Source organism: Martes martes (assembly GCF_963455335.1).
Source record: "Martes martes genome assembly, chromosome: 7".
NCBI lineage: Eukaryota > Metazoa > Chordata > Mammalia > Carnivora > Mustelidae > Martes > Martes martes.
In genome coordinates this window covers 38,289,550-38,306,825 of record NC_137894.1, presented here as the reverse complement: position 1 = coordinate 38,306,825, position 17,276 = coordinate 38,289,550, and the positions used below count along the sequence as shown (strand labels likewise).

The following is a 17,276-nucleotide window of genomic DNA, read 5'->3' as shown; positions in this document are numbered from 1 at the left end:
TGGACAGGGGTGCCTGGCTGGCTCAGTCCTTTAAGTGTGAGCCTTCAGTTCAGGTCATGATCCCGGGTCCTGGGATAGAGTCCTGTATTGGGCTCCCTTCTTGGCAGGAAGCCTGCTTCTCCCTCTCTCTGCCCCTCCCTCTGCTTGTATTCCCTCTCTCGCTGTCTCTCTGTCAAATAAATAAATAAAATCTTAAAAAAAAAAAAAAGTGGGCCTGGACAATGATGAAAGCAACAGATGATGACAAATGGTCTAATTTCTGAAGATAATTTTAGTATGAGGAATTTAGTATGGGAAGATAACCACTGTTTCACTTTTGTGTCAGGGAAACTATAACTTTTTTCCCCTTTAGGAGTAGGTTTTCTGTATTTTGGTTTTCCATACTCCTCTATCACATGAGGATCATGACCCTATATTGTTAATTAGGTCAATCCTAGTGCTCTGTAGAGTAATGGCTGAATAACCTGTAATTTATTTTATTTACTTTTTAAACAAATTTACTCTTAACTTAAATTTACTCTTAACAAATTTACTCAAATTTACTCTTAACTTTACTCTTAATATAACCAGGAGTTAACTGCATAAATGAGGAGGAAAAAGTAGGGCAAATAATTCAGTTTCTTACACAAAGGAAGTAAGTTCACATATTTTGATGATCTAAATAGCTGGAGTAGCAGGAAGATGAAAAGTACAGCTTGGAGCAGGAAGTCATTAACAGATGATGTTCCCTATCATAGATAACATAAAATAATGGCTTTACAGTGTTTATTTTTATCCTTTTAATTTAATTCAAAAGGCATTTCCTGGATGGGCCCAGAGGGCAACAATTACTCAACAGAAAAAAACTGCAAAGTTACTTCTTTCCAAAGGCCGAAGTTATGTTTTGACTATAAGCATCGTGAAGACAGGGTACAAGGGTTCATGCTTTATTCATACTTAAATCTATAAAGTCTTAAATAATTCTTCTCTCATAATAAGCACTTAATATAAATTTACTGACTTCAATAGACTGGATTCATATTCTACTAACTGAAGATCTAGTAAATGGAGCCCACTCTTGTGTCAAAGTATTTCTAATTCTTATTCGAATTACTGGATTTAAAATTTTTTTTTTTAAACAGGAGCATTTTAAAAAATTTTTATTTCTTTTTTAAAGATTTTATTTATTTATTTGACAGAGAACGAGATCACAAGTAGGCAGAGAGGCAGGCAGAGAGAGGGGAGAAAGCAGGCTCCCTGCTGAGCAGAGAGCCTGATGCGGGGCTCGATCCCAGGACCCTGAGACCATGACCTGAGCCAAAGGCAGAGGCTTTTACCCACTGAGCCACCCAGGCGCCCCAAATTACTGGATTTTAAAATATACAAATATCTTTGGTGATGTTGAAAAAAATAACTTGATTTCAAATAATATCAAGTTACATAGTTTACAAATTATGAAGCACAAGTCAGAAAACTTGGTAAGATTTTAATTACTTATTTCTTATTAATAGTAGCCATCATAAAGCTAAAAAGGGAACTAAATAAGCCATAAATATTAACTTAAATTTATAAAGATTAACACTGAAAAAGTGATTTTTCTAGTCACAGGATGGAAGATTCTCTTACGTTTAATATGAAGGTTTTATGTTTAGAGAGTGTTCATGTTTCAACAGAATCTGTTTCACAATTTGGGTTGGAATTCCTTCTCAAGCTGTTAGAACAACCTTTTAGCTTTGTGTTCTGTGAGAAAGTTGGACCAGGATAAAAGATGATGATTGGGCACATACATATCTAAGTTTAGGTAAAAAATAACAGTAGGGCTGTTTATATCAAAATCAAATTATTTAAGTACTTTAAACCCAATTGTTTAAAATAATCATTTACTAATATATATATATTCATAGGCTTACTTTTGATGTAATGAACTCTCCTGCATATTACCTCATGTGACATTTAAATCTAGAAAAATTATGACACTGTACCACCCAGTTTATACATTGAGGCTTATCCACTATTACAGTCAGAGTAAGGTAAATAATAGTTCTGGAAAGTTTCTGTTAATACAATAAACTCTAGCTCAGTGCCCAGAGCCTTCAGGAAATGAAGAAGGGACTAGTGAATATCATCAGGTAATGAATCTAAAAAGCCCATAAGTAACCAGGGAACAGACCTAAAAATATTTAATTTTATTTAATTTTGTTTCTCTTTGAGTCTGTTTTTCACAGGAACTACACTGTGGGAGTAAGAATGCAACTTTAAGCATATAACTTGCATTAAGTCTAATGCAGGGGCTGGCAAATTATGACTGTGGGCCAAACTTGGCCCACCACTTGATGTTACAAATAAAGTTTTATTGGAACACAGCCATGTCCATTCATTTATGTATCATCTGTGGCTTCTTTCATGCTCTGGTAGCAGAGTTGAACAGCTGTTACAGAGACCATCAGGCCCACAAAGCCCAACATATTTACTACATAATCCTTTACACAAAAAGTTTGCTGACTCCTAGTCAAGTACATTGATGTAGAGTAGAAATATAGGCTATTAACAAAGAGGTAAGCAGGTTCTAGCAGCAAATTTTTCAGAAACATAATTTCTAGAACCAAATTATTATTATTATTTTTTAAAAAGATTTTATTTATTTATTTGACAGACAGATCACAAGCAGCAGAGAGGCAGGCAGAGAGACAGAGAGGAGGAAGCAGACTCCCTGCTGAGCGGAGAGCCCGATGCGGGGCTCGATCCCAGGACCCTGGGATCACGACCCGAGCCGAAGGCAGAGGCTTAACCCACTGAGCCACCCAGGCGCCCCTAGAACCAAATTATTTTTGAACACTAATAAAATGTTGGCATATTATAGAAATGTTGCGTTACATATTAAAATAATTACATATGGGTGCATCTGGGTGGCTCAGTAGGGTAAGCATCGGACTCTTGGTTTCAGCTCAGGTCATGAGCTCAGGTTTGTCAGACTGAGCCCTGCATCTGGCTCTGCACTCAGCACAGAGTCTGTCTGTCCCTCTCCCTCTGCTCCTCTTCCCCCCACTCTCAAATAAATAAAATCTTAAAATAAAATAAAACAAAACAAAAAAAAACAAATACAGATGATAAAAGACAAAAACTCTGAATGGTCAACACATTAAAATTTGTTTAAAATATATTTTATATGCAAACAATAAATCATGGAACACTACATCAAAAACTAATGATGTACTGTATAGTGACTAACATAATAAAAAATAAATAAAACACAGTGGAAAATGAGAAACTATCTTTGGACTAACAGTGTTTAAAATGCTTAAAAGTCTAACTATGCATTTATCTATATAGCATAACAGTCCTTGAAATTAGGTACTACAAAAATACAATAAATGACTTTTCAAAGTAAAATCACTACTGGTTAAACAAAGGGAGTTATCAGAGATGGCAAATTTCAGGTCAGCAAATTACTTAGGATATAACTGCCTTCCTTAACTTAGAATGAAATTCAGATCCCCAAACATCCCCAGTGATAAAATTTGGAATTTCTTAATTTATTCCTTCTTTCCTATACTTGCAGAAATAATCCTCAATTGTATTAGATTCAAATGACAACAACAAAAACACTTCCATGGTTCTATTGATGCTGAACACCCTGACAGTAGGCTTAAACTCTAAAAGCAGTCACAAAATTCAACTACCACATATACTTTAGAAACTACACAAGTTATATACAAACACACATTGGGTCTTATCATACATCTGGTTTGTGAAGTATTAAAGATCTGAAATACCAGCAACTGAAGAGTTTAATAAACCTTAAAAGGCAGCTCTGAAATTCAGACATTCGTTCTTTTTTAAAAGAACATTTAAAAAAAAATAAGAGACGTTCTTATTCTTATTTTTTATTTTTTTATTTTATTTCTATTTTATATCTTTATTTCTTATTTTTTAAAAAATAAGAGACATCAGAAAATAATAAACATTGATATGGTTGTACAACCACATCAGTATAAAAAACTGGCTACATAGGACTTACTCACTGGTTACGTATCCTTCTACTTTCTGTCTTAAAATAAGATCAAAGACATTACTGGCTCATCACAAAAATGAACATCTTAGAACTATGGATTAAAAGCCTATTATCTATACTGATACAATTCAGACACTGTTCAGAACAGTGGCTACTGTCAGCATAAACAGAAGCTATTTCTTATTAATGTATGAAGAAAATCTTTCATTCAATGGCTAAACTGAATATAAGTTTGGAATGGATTATAGAACCATCCTCTTTATATACTGAGATTTTTCTGCTAGTCTGACCTATAAAGTCAGAGAAAGAATTGGCCACTTTGAAAGTTTTATATCACAGTGGCCTTCAGATAGAGACAGCTTATCTAACTGCCAGGAATAAGAAACTCTCAAGTACCTACAGTTGTTCTGTGGCCTCTATGTTTGTCTGCCAAAGGAGCTAAGCTAATACCTATTCCAACTCTTGTTCAAGAAACGGAGGGTTCATCATAAAGCTCAGCTGAAGCTGTTGCTGTGTGTAACTACTGTTTATTCCAGAAGCACTAGGATTCTTGCTAGTCTTAAAGGCCTCAGATAATTGTCTATAATCACTCTGTTAACTTCCGAGAGACTTGCCTAAGACACTCCCTTTGAGAGTATTCTACTTGCTGCTCATCTTGTTTGCTATTTGTGTGGATAACCTGGAAATAATAGTCTCTCTATGGTTTTAACCCTTTACCTTTTTCTTCCTTTTTCCCCCCGCTTTTACCTTTTTCTTACTGGCTTAGATTGCCAGTGATCTTTTAAATGGTAGTTTTCCAAGTCAAAATTCACACTAATTTTTATTTTTATTTATTTTTTAAAGATTTTATTTATTTATTTGATAGACAGAGATCACAAGTAGGCAGTGAAGCAGGCAGAAAGAGAGGAGGAAGCAGGTTCTCTGCTGAGCAGAGAGCCCGATGCGGGGCTCGATCCCAGGACCCTGAGACCATGACCCGAGCCGAAGGCAGAGGCTTTAACCCACTGAGTCACCCAGGCGTGCCTCACACTTATTTTTAAAAAGCCATTCCTAACAATATAAAATCCCATAAAAACTTGGGGAGAAAGAAGGCATCATTTCCCAAACTATAGCCAACTACCAAACAAAAGGCTATGGAACTGCCTATCTGCAGTGAAGAAAGAAAAGGTGGATTCTAAGCTGCTTTGATTGACCTCAGAAGCCAAGTTCCTTATGGGTAAAAAGTGAGCAAAAAAAAAAAATTTTTCTTCTTGATGCCTGAGCTGGTAAAATACACTTTGAGAGTTTAAGTACAAAGCAAAGAAATTAAGTGATAAACTGTATTGCTTTTGTGGGGAAAATTCATACACGCTCAAAAACAAAGGACAAAGTACAGCATAGCATTTGATCAAGAAACAAACATTGCATCATCAGCCTATGTCTGGGACTACAAGCCAGTTACATTCAAAATGAATTAATAAATACATGCCACATTAAAGATGATGTTAAAATTTGATGTTCAAAAGACATTTTCAAGTGCTATTGAACAAAAACAAAACTTGAGGAAGAATTTGGGTCTAAAAAAGGCATTCTGGAATTTGTCTATGTGTTTACTTTCTGGTGATAAAAATTTTGCTTCTTTTTTCAGAATTCTGCATCTTCTGCAGCATATTAAAAAAAAAAAGGATCTAGGTCTGAAAATACTAACAACAAATTAGAAGATAAAGAATAAAGAGCAAAGAAACTTCCTTCCATCTGAGAAATGCTTCAGAGGGACATAAAGATGTTAAACCAATGATAAAAATACGGGGGTGGGGGGTGGGGGGAGAAAGCATAGACTCCTGATAGTTCAGAAAACAAAAATAAGTAGTATGAATTCTAGGCAGAATTTGATTCAACAAATTTTTTTCCTACAGGTTCCTCTTCTGAAGATAAATGCTTTCTAAACAACAAGAGCAGCTACAATTTACCATTCATGTACCAAGCACATACACTACATATGCAAGTCTAGGTAACATAATACGTTTTTTCTTTCAGTCTAACATTTATCCATCCTTATGTTTTCAAACTTTTGCTTGCTTTTCAGCAACATTTGGTAAAAATGAAATGCTGATTTAAATTTCAGGCTGCAGTGTAGGAACTAGAAACAATAAAGAACCTTTATCGAGTGTCTATTATATGCTGGACACAGGATACCTGGCACACTAACATTTTTGAGAGGGACACTGTATTCTCCTTGCTGTTCAGAAAACTTAAAAGCAAGTTCTCGAAGGTTTTAAAATAAAACGTAGCTGAGGTCAGGTAAAACCCATTATCTCCTGGACTGGAAAAGATTGTGCTTTTCTACATCATCCTTTTTTTTTTTTTTTTTAAAGATTTTATTTATTTATTTGACAGACAGAGACCACAAGTAGGCAGAGAGGCAGGCAGAGAGAGAGGAGGAAGCAGGCTTCCTGCGGAGCAGAGAGCCCGATGTGGGGCTCGATCCCAGGACCCCAGGACCATGACCTGAGCCGAAGGCAGAGGCTTTAACCCACTGAGCCACCCAGGCGCCCCTACATCATCCTTTTGATGGTGGTAGGTTCTTAAAAGAACAAAGCTAATTAAAAATAAATTTGATCAACAAAAACATAATGACAGAATAAACTATGGCTTAAATTTAATATACTAAACAGGATGTTTTATGAGTAAACCAAGATACGTAATACGCTTTAACATTCAAGATAAACAGAAAATGGCCTTTGATATTAAATTAGGTTGCAATCTTGGCTGTATGTGTGATCTTAATATCTCTGAGTCTCAATTTCTTCATTTGTAAGAAGAGGGTATTAGTTATCTTAAAGAGGTGTGTTACAAAGATTAAAGATTAAGGTAATACAGATAATGGTGAACACAGATCCTCATACATGTAAGTCCTACACCTCTAACAGAGTGACACTGAGGCTATGAAGGATGCTAACACAGAACAACTGTTTCTTTTTTTTTTTTTTTTTTTTTTTGGAATAATTGGAAAAAATCACAACTGCCCCTAATCCCTATCCACTGCTTCAAAATTTTCCTTAAACATTGTATCTTGGTACAAACCTGATACAGATGAAAAACAACTGATGTACACATAAGGATAAAGACTAAAGTCAGTGGTTAGAGAAGGGGAGAAGCAGCTCAGGAACCCTAAAAAAGGAGGAAAACACCTCACAAAGTCAAAGCACCATACCTTCTGAAAGTCTCCTAGATAACCTTAATAATTACAAATGCCACCTATTATTTATCAGCCAGGATACTTCAGTGACTGTTCATACCGTTTCGTATCTGGACTGATTTTGTATGTTCCCCAATCCTCTTCTGGAGTGGGAAAGTGAGTCTGTTAATAGGGAAAGTACACAAATTGTGTTTGGTATAGAATTCAGTAATGTTGTACTTCTAGATGTGTCCTGAGCATGTGTTTATTTTTTCATGTTTATGCCTTCCACGGTTCATTCTCCCGCTTCTCTAACAGAAGAATTGCTACTTATTTTCTGGTCACAGTTCAAATGTCAATTCCCAAGGCCATTAGTACTTCCCAAGGTAGGATTAGTTCTACCTACCCTGTGTTTCCAGAGTGCTTGGTATACACCTTTACTTGCCTCACTGCAATATAATTAATTCACTGAATGCTTGTTTCTCATATTAGATGGTAAGTTCCTTGAAGGTACTGGTAGTGTGTGTATATGGTAGAATTTTCAATGTTTAAGCGTCATTCCAACATTGTTGCTACCATTCTATATTGTCCAGTATTTCAACCTATCTAGAAAAGCAAGTGGAAAATGTAATGTGCTTAAGGACTTTTTTTTTCTTTTTTTTTTTTTAAATAGCAGGAAGGAAACTAGGATCACTATGCTTTTTGGTTAAGTGCTGGGCACATCAGGGTTTTTCTGGGGGGGAGGTGGAGAGGCACATCAGTTTTAAAACTGTAAGTACTTAGCATTTTTAGACCTGAAAGGAAATTCAGATTTCCCACTTCAAACTTCCTAAGGGCTAACTGACAAGGCCAGAGTCATACAATCAATCATTAACTGAGCCAGCAGATTTGAGCAGATCATTCTCTTAACCTTACTGACCATACTGCTTTAATGATGCCAACACACCCTTACTGGGCCTTCATCCACAGATAGTAATTACCATTCAGTTGATCTGCAGAGAGGAATATAGGAGCTTATGATACCTAAATTTGAATCATGACTTACAAAAAGAAAAGGCCTCTAACCTATGCTATGTGGTCAACTAAGTAGATTATCAATGCCTTTTGCATGTTAAGTAACCCTACCTTCTGTTTTCTGTAGCAGTACGGGTAGTACAGTATTAACCTAGTTTTTCTACTGTTTATATTGTAAAGGTAACATGTATTTTACAGATGATTGAAGATATTTGGATAAGCAGCAAACTGTGAAATCTGAGATGTTACTGCCAAGTTTTTCTACTTTCGTTTGGGAAGTATAATACTCAAATGGTCATGAAATAAAATACACACAGTACATTTCATTTTTATACCTTTTTATAATTCATATTGTTAAACGTCTATAAACTGCATATACTTCAGTAAAAGCATTTCAACAGTAAAAGCACTGTAACCTTAAATTCCCATTTGCTTTAGATACTGAAAAGGTAAATACTGTAACCGTAAGTATTCTCAGAAGTTTATTATTTTGGTAATATTTATCAAAGTATCATTTTTAAAGTTTTAAAAAAATTCTCTTTAAAAAACCTGAGATTTCAACATAGCACTTAATCTAAAATACACTTTCAATTAATTAAAATGCATTTATTCTTTATATATCCTTAATAACATTCAGTATGTCTAAATACTATTTTCAGTATGGTTTCTAAGTAGTGTATGTCAGATGTGGATGTTAAATATAGAACTGAAAACACTGAATTCTATTCTGTTCTGAGTAAGGTAGTTAGGAACACAATATATAAGTAGGCTTGGCTTATGAAATTTCCTAATGGTTCTCAAAGAAATCAAAGCTCAGAATTCAGTGGCCTTCCCCTTCTCTGTGGCTTGTCCTGACACAGAAGACTGGTAGAGGGAACTACCCCCAAGCAGTGAATGCTGTTATGATTAGGACTGGAGGGAATACTGGTTACCTCTTGTGTGTATAGTCTTTCCAGGCTGTTCTTTTTTGCCCTTTTGTTCTAAACATGAAAAAACTACGAAACACTGAAAATAGTTGTTTCTTAAAATCAAGGTCAGGCTAAGAGAAATAGGATGAATTTTTCATTTATAAATCTTATTTTTTTTCACCTGTGTTGTTCTGCTAAATATTAATATGCAATTTAACCTTTATTACTTTCATAGAATTATGGCAATAAATTACAAGAAAATTGCACAGTTACATGTTTTAGCAGTTCCGTCAATTTTAAATATGATTTCTGTTAATCTAGCAGAAATCATCTGTTTTACTGTTGAACCACCTACCCCAGCACAGCACACAACTGTTAAAATGTAAATTGCCCAACTATTTTTAGCTGTTGTGGAAAAAAATTCCTGTCTTCGGGAATAATGATTTGAGGCATTGTGTTCATTTTGTTTATCAAGCAGCTATTCAGCCTCTCGTGGGCCCAAGTGCTTATGCAAGCAAAAGCTTTTAAGAATGCCTGCAGCTGCAATCCAACCTTCCAGGTAGGCTGCAGGTTCAGAGCACAGCTGCCCTAGGCTGCATAAAACTCAGATCCATCTGGAACTGAGTTTCAAAGAGGATTTCAAATTTGAGTTTTCATGTATCACACGGAAGAGAAGGCAGGGGAAGAACACCGGAAAGAAGGAAGGCAAACAACCAAAAAGATGATATCTCTACTTCAGCCTTAATAAAAAATAAAAAGCTCAGACCCATGCTGCTCCTTCTAGATTACTACTTGCCAAGCCGGATATTCCATTCAGTGTATACTTCGATGAGCTGTGACTCATCCAGCAGCACCTGCGCCCATGTGTTAAGTACTGCCAAATAAAAGCCCAACACCCATTTACACAACAAAGAGATGTACCCTACAAGGCAAGGGGCCTCAATCCAAAAGCCCCACTCCTCATTTGTTCTAAGCAAAGGGAAAGGAGAAAAAAAAAAATCTTCCCTTCTCACACCAGAGATTTTTAAAAATGTAGGTGGATTTATGATGTAGGTTAATTTACAAGTACTTTTACTCTTTAAAAGAATAAAGTATGTTTAATAGCACAAACACCCCTACAGCATTAGATTATCACGACCATTAATGATTGTTCACCAAACCTTTCCAACCTCCTTCATGAAAGCTCTTTATTCTCAAAGGATACATTTTTTGAGCAAAGGGGGATCAACAAACTAGTTGCTTGAAAGCTTTCCTGATGCTACGCTGAAGTTAGGAAAGGCTTAATGAAGGCTTTAAAATCCACAAGGGCTTCACAATGAACATCTGACTCGGTGATTTATGCATATTAATAACTTCAGTCCTACTGAGGCAAGCTGAGCTGAACATGTCCTCCGAATCTTAATGTCTTTAGCTCCACTGGGATTATTACAAATGTAAATTTCTAAGATTCTCAGCTATTAATCTCTGTCTGTCCTCCTGTTCAGCAACATAATGACTAATTAAACATCAAAAGACCTGTACAGGAGATCTTCTTTGACAGCTACCGGCCGAGTCCTCTTCCCAAGAGGGGAATTCAAATGACAGGGACACGGAGTAACAGCATATGAGTAAGCTACAAATTACTGCAGAGAAATCTGAAAACCTAACATTAAATGTGGATTTATCTCAATCAATGATTCCATTAAACAGTGAACAGTTACTATGTGAAGTGTGCTGGTTGACGCCAATCGAATATATCCTTACAGCCAGCAAATACTGAATACCTGAAATCAGTTTGTTTACCACAAAGTCAAAAAAATGGGTACTTACTGAAGAAGGCAAACCAGGAGGCACCTTTCTGACTTTCTTTGCTTGCAAAGGATCTGCATTTGGAAAACAATATTATTTCATCAGAATTTCTATTTTAAAAGGTCAGACTTCAACTGAACAGAAATTTTTTCCTTCTAGTGCCTTGTTTTCCAGTACTTAGGAAAAAGCAAGGGCATATAGGGACGGGGGCTTCATTCTTTCTGACGGTTCCTGGGCAAAACAGTTCTAATGAAGTGATATATTCTGAAATACGTATCAGGTAAGTTTAGGAAGATGAAAGCAAACAAAGTAAAACAAGAAAGAAAATAACAAACCAATAAGCATGTGTGAAGGGAATTGATATTTCTTAAAAACTCATTATGTGCCAGGCTCCATACCAGGCACTTGATATCACATATCTCACTTTCATTTGCAGAAGGCATTTGGTGCAACAGGTCACTTTAATAATACAACTGCTAAACAGAGATGCAAATTTAGTGTCCACATCACATGAAGAATTAGGTTTAAAAGCATACTAAACAGACTGAAAGCTAATGCTGTGCTACAATTTATTAAGTTAAAAATTTGAAATAAAATTTAATGAATGAAAAATTATGCTTGTAATCATGTCAGAGAAATGCTACATAAACTATTAAAATATAGGCACTGTCATATTCAATGTCATCTAGTATTCTGTAAGAACATTTACTGTTTACAATGCATGGTCAAAACTGCAAATTCAGGGGCGACTGGGTGGCTCAGTGGGTTAAAGCCTCTGCCTTCGGCTCAGGTCATGATCCGGGGGTTCTGGGATGGAGCCCCACATTGGGCTCTCTGCTCAGCAGGGAGCCTGCTTCCTCCTCTCTCTCTCTCTGCCTGCCTCTCTGCCTACTTGTGACCTCTGTCTGTCAAGTAAATAAATAAAATCTTTTTAAAAAAAAACCTGCAAACTCAGTACTAACTGTTGTGTGATCTGTCCGTGGATGTTTATATTATTTCAAAAATAACTAGAGAAAGCCCATTTCTTTATAAGATATAAATGAGAACCTGACTATTTTCACAGATACCTGATCAGCTCTATTTGGTATTTTAATTTTACTTATCTGTAAAATTTAAAATTTAGAACTTGTCCATCTTATTTACTGTAAAAAAAAAAAAAAGAGGTGGTAAGAGCAGCCTTCTAATCTTAAACAAATAATGGATGAAATTCAGGATTTTTCAGAGGGTTTCGCTAGTAATAAGGCTGGCATAAAGTATACTATTTTGCAAACCATAAAAATGAGAATTAAACAAGCATATTTTCCTGTGTCATAAATTATATGACACAGTAAGACACACAGTTGTTTAAGAAAGAATTAAATTCGTATTTTAAATTAGGACAGGGCATCTTTACAATAAGGCTGCAAAGCTAAAAAAGCAACTTTAGAAGTAGCATGTGTGAAATTTTATACATTAAAAAAGGGGGCAAATCATTCATTACTATTTAAGTTCCTATACTAAGAGGCAGCCTATATTTCCTTAAAAGAAAAGTGTGAAGATAAACAATATCTGGCACACTCCATACTTATAAAACTTAGAAGCAAATTTTTTATTCTTTGTGAGGCTTTTCTAGAACCTAACTCTTTGAAACTAACAAATACAGTATTCTTTGAGCAAAAGCCACACTCAATACCAAGAGAGTCAACGGAACTGCTCCTATCAGTTTGGAGCTCATCAATCTATTTTGGATTAATAACTAGCAGAAGATGTTTTATTTAGTTTAGGACAGTTTATACTGCCTATGTAAATAGAAATGTTTCTTTTCTTTCTTTCTTTTTTAGTTAGAGAGGAGGTAGGGAGGGGCAGAGGGAGAGGCAGAGAATCTTAAGCAGGCTCCACGTCCACCATGGAACTTGACACGGGGCTTGATCTCACAACCCTGAGATCATAGTCTGAGCCAAAATCAAGAGTCAGAAGCTTAACGAATGAGCCACCCAGGCACCTGGAAATGCTTATTTTATATTTTTATCTCATCACTGGCTGCCACTGCACAATTATGTACATAATGTTCTATTTAAAAACAATGAATTTGGGATTCATAGTTCACTTTTCAGGGGTTGCAAAGTCTAATAGTTTAGAGAGTAAGCTGGCTGGATTCAAATTTCAGCTCCTAATTTCAGCAGCAACAAATACAGTGGCTGTGTGAACTTGGGCAAGTTATTTTTAATCTCTTTGAGCTTCTGTTACATAAGATGTAAAAAGGGAGTAGCACCCCTTAGAGCTATTGTAGTAAAGATAATACGGAAAGATGTTTGGGGCAGTGCCTGACAAGAGAGTGACAATAAATTTTAGCCATCATTACTATGTTTATATTAAATTCTGTGGCAAAATATAATTTAGATAGCTAGATGCTGTTTTGCAGAATGCAGATTTCGTAAAGCATCTAAGCAGCTTGAGAAGATACTGAGATGGGTACAGATGTTCTCTGAAGTCCTTTCAACTCTGAGATTTTATGAGTAACTACAATGCCAAGAAAGAGTGGCAGAGTGAGAAATAACAATGGAGAATGGAATAACACTCCACTAAGTGGTATTCATACAGGAAATGAGTGGGCTTCCCTGGGTACCAAGTCTTGGCTAAGTTGCTTAGCCTCCTGGGTCTTGATTTCTCATCTGTAACACAGGTTAATATTACAACCTCAGAGAACTTTTGTAAAGATATATACTTGGCATGGAGGAGATAAAAGTATCGATCACTATCATAATCAAAATGAAAAAATGAAAATGAAGATGTAAGTTTAAATTTCTGGAAAACTTGAGTTTTTATACCTCCAACCTAATTCCTAGTGAATCAATAACTCATCTTCTCCCTGAATTTTTAGTAATATTATATTGGTCCATATGAGTGTTCTTTGACATAGTATGTACTCACATAGCTTACTAACAAGATATTTCTCTAGTGACACTAACACATCTAGATTTAAATGAGTGTTCCTAACCTAACTCATTTGGTGGGAAACAAAGTGAAGATGGAGAAAAGATGCTTTACAATTTATCATTTCTTTAATAAACATTATACTGGTCTAAATCTTCTGGGCTTACACATATTAAGTCACCCATAATGCTGAGAGGCGGGCATATCTAGTCAGAGCTCTCTATGCAAACATGATTATCATTGCCCTTTCATATATTCAAGCATACTCTAGACCCAGGGACAAGGGCTATTTCACAAAAATCTAGTTTTCACAGAAGGTAGATATATAAGTTGGTATTTGTGGAATAAATAACTATGACATATTTTCTTTTTTTTTTTTTAAAAGATTTTATTTATTTATTTGACAGGGATCACAAGTAGGCAGAGAGGCAGGCAGAGAGAGGAGGAAGCAGGCTCCCTGCTGAGCGGAGAGCCCAATGCGGGGCTCCATCCCAGGACCCTGGGATCATGACCTGAGCTGAAGGCAGAGGCTTTAACCCACTGAGCCACCCAGGCACCCCTATGACATATTTTCTTTTAGTGGGATATATTTATTTCAGAAGCTGGCCTATCCTTGATAGAATTATCCTGTACAACTTCATTTTGCGTAAAGGAAGATTCCTATGAAGGAATCACCAATAATTCTCACACTTAAAAACTGCTTGGATAAGGTACCAGAGTGTACCTGAGCAGCAACACAAAACAGACTGGCCTGATTAGGGTATGTATAAGGCATAAAAGAAGGAAGCTAAAGAAAATTAGGGTTCAAAACTTAATAGGTACTGAGTTTCCTTTTGAGGTGATGCTTTGGAACGAGGCAGAGATGATGGCTGCACAGCACTGTGAATATACGAAACTTCACTGCATTGTACATTTTAATATGACTGATTTACCTCAAATTTTTAAAAAATGTGGAGTAGAAAACTTCAAATGCAAAGAACATTGGATGTGGAGTCAGAAAATCTTGAATTTTATCTTGGGTAAACCATCTACTAATTATATGAATATGTCCTCTTGAGCCTCATTTTATGTTAAATCTAGTTATTACACTCACTGACCAGCAGGGCTGTTGGACCAAAGAGATGACAAAGTATGTAAAACCACACTGTTAACTGTTCAGCATTATATCAATCTCAGTCAAAAATGAGGTATTAATATTAGCCCATGACATTTTTATTATAATAGGAAAAACTAGTCCCACTTTTCACTATTTAGTTCCTCTTTATGATGACCAAACAAGAATATTAAATTGAGGGGCGCCTGGGTGGCTCAGTGGGTTAAGCCTCTGCCTTCGGCTCGGGTCATGATCTCAGGGTCCTGGGATCGAGCCCCGCAATCGGGCTCTCTGCTCGGCAGGGAGCCTGCTTCCCCCTCTCTCTCTGCCTGCCTCTCTGCCTACTTGTGACCTCTCTCTGCCAAATAAATAAAATCCTTAAAAAAAAAAAAAAAAAGAATATTAAATTGATTGTTTATTAAATATGTGATACATTATTTTATGCAAATTAGCCTTATTATCAACATCATACCTAAGAAACCAAATTTCTACTAAATAAAAGTGTAGCCAGAAGACTAAGAGTTTGAAAAAAGAAAAGGAACATTCATAAGATAGGGTTTGTTGTACAACACACTTACCAAGTGCTGTAGAATCATGGAGTGGTCTTCTCCTGGAACTTGAGGCAGAGAATGAGTAGTATGGTGTTCCAGGTTTTCCTGAAGAAGAGAGCTGTGCTGGGCTTCCAAGCCCCAGATCTTGTCTCAGGAGACTAGACTATAAAACAAAGCCAAGGAAAGAAGTTATCTTCCTACTGATACCAACCCAAACCTGAAAGTATCACCACTTCTGAGTTACTCCCGATGGTTATTCAGAGGATACTAGTACCTTCAACCATGCCTTGAATTTAGATGCATCCAATAAAATACTTGAGTTCTAGGAGACCATTGCTTTAAACTTATATTTTCTTTCCCTATCTTCATGTTGCCTGCTTTCTAGAAAATATTCAGATCTATGCAATCTTAAGGTTGAAAGACACTTTAGTTACAATGTGGTCCACCCTTTAATCAAGAATATTTTTGAAAAATGGTCACCAAGTCTTTGCTTGAATGCTTTCATGACCATACATGGCAGTCTATTCTGTTCTTTTTCCTTTTCTTTTTTCTTTTAGGATAGCTTTCATTATTTGAAGACTGCCAATATTGTCAAGACTAGCCATTCCTGTTTTCTTCAACTGCGTCTCATGGCATGGGACTGAATGAAATCCTCATCATTTCTGACATAAGACCTCTGGATTTATTTTCGGTTTGTCAAAGTGTCTTGTAAAACGGAATGGATAACAATGCCCCAGATGTGGCCTGATTAGTGCAGAGTCATTTTCAACACTGCATTTAAATAACCCATTTGTGCTAGCTCATATTAAAAGTTTAGGAGTGATCACATGCTGTTACTCTTTATTGCATATCTTGCTATCAAATCCTGTCCCCTCCAACAGTTTCCTTGTTCAGTTGTTTTTTGTCCCAAGTGCAACAGTTAACATTTACCTGATAAAATTCATTTTCTTACATTTTATCCATAATATTCATTTCTGCCTTTTTTAGATTCCAAGTCTGTCAACTGATGCATTTGCTAGTCTTTCTAGTACTGGGGCATAAAAAATGGGATTAAAAAAAAGACATCAGGATGACAAGGCTGAGGAGATAGATCCCTATGCTATGCTATATGCTACAGTGACATGAGACTTTGTCAAGTGCTTCACTGAAATCCAGAGATTCAGCAGCCCTGACCTGCTAAACCAGTGACCCTAACATAAAGCAAATGAATTCAATTTGGCAGAATTTGGTTCCAACTTTCTGGTAGTAGATGGAAAAAGGCCTCAACTGGAAAGGGTGCTGGATACAGTTGAGAGAATGCTCTCATGTGAAAAGAGCTGTGATCCCTCTAATAGACTATCCTCTTACCCCAAATTTAATACCTGCCATCACCATATTCTTAATAGTTGTCCTTTTAGCCACTGATTATCACAGAGGTACTGCTTTGGTCAGAAAAAATCAGAACTTTGTAATAGTGGTCATAGTAGCCCAGTTCCTGCCTCCATTCTAATAATCAAGGAAAACTCTCTTTCAGTTTATCACATATTTAATGTTTTTAAGTAATTTTTGTTATGTTTCAGCTTAAAAAAATTCAGCTGGAACTCACATAGCATACAATTAACCATTGCAAAGTTTCCAGTCAGGGACATCTGGTGCATTCACAATGTTATCTGGCCATCACCATCTAGTTATAGAACATTTTTATCACCTCCAAAGGAAACCCTATTGTCATTAATCAGTTACTTCCATTCTTCCCCTCCTCTAGCCTTTGCAACAACTAATTTCCTATCTCTATCAATTCACCTATTCTGATTATTTCATATAATTTGGAACCATATGGGACCCTCTTTCACTTCACGTTTCTTGAAGTGCATCCTCACTG

At 36.1% G+C, this 17,276-nt stretch overlaps 1 protein-coding gene across 3 annotated transcripts in view; it reads right to left on the bottom strand.

Moving 5' to 3' along the window:
• The window catches only part of TCF12 (transcription factor 12), a 378,601-nt gene that overhangs the window by 69,288 nt on the left and 292,037 nt on the right, over positions 1-17,276 (bottom strand). For all 3 annotated transcript variants that reach the window (XM_080807423.1, XM_080807424.1, XM_080807422.1), the window contains 2 exons: positions 15,443-15,578; positions 10,880-10,932 (listed from right to left, as the gene is read on the bottom strand). In XM_080807423.1, coding sequence (XP_080663549.1) covers positions 10,880-10,932; positions 15,443-15,578 — 189 coding nt within the window. The remainder of the gene's footprint in view (positions 1-10,879; positions 10,933-15,442; positions 15,579-17,276) is intronic.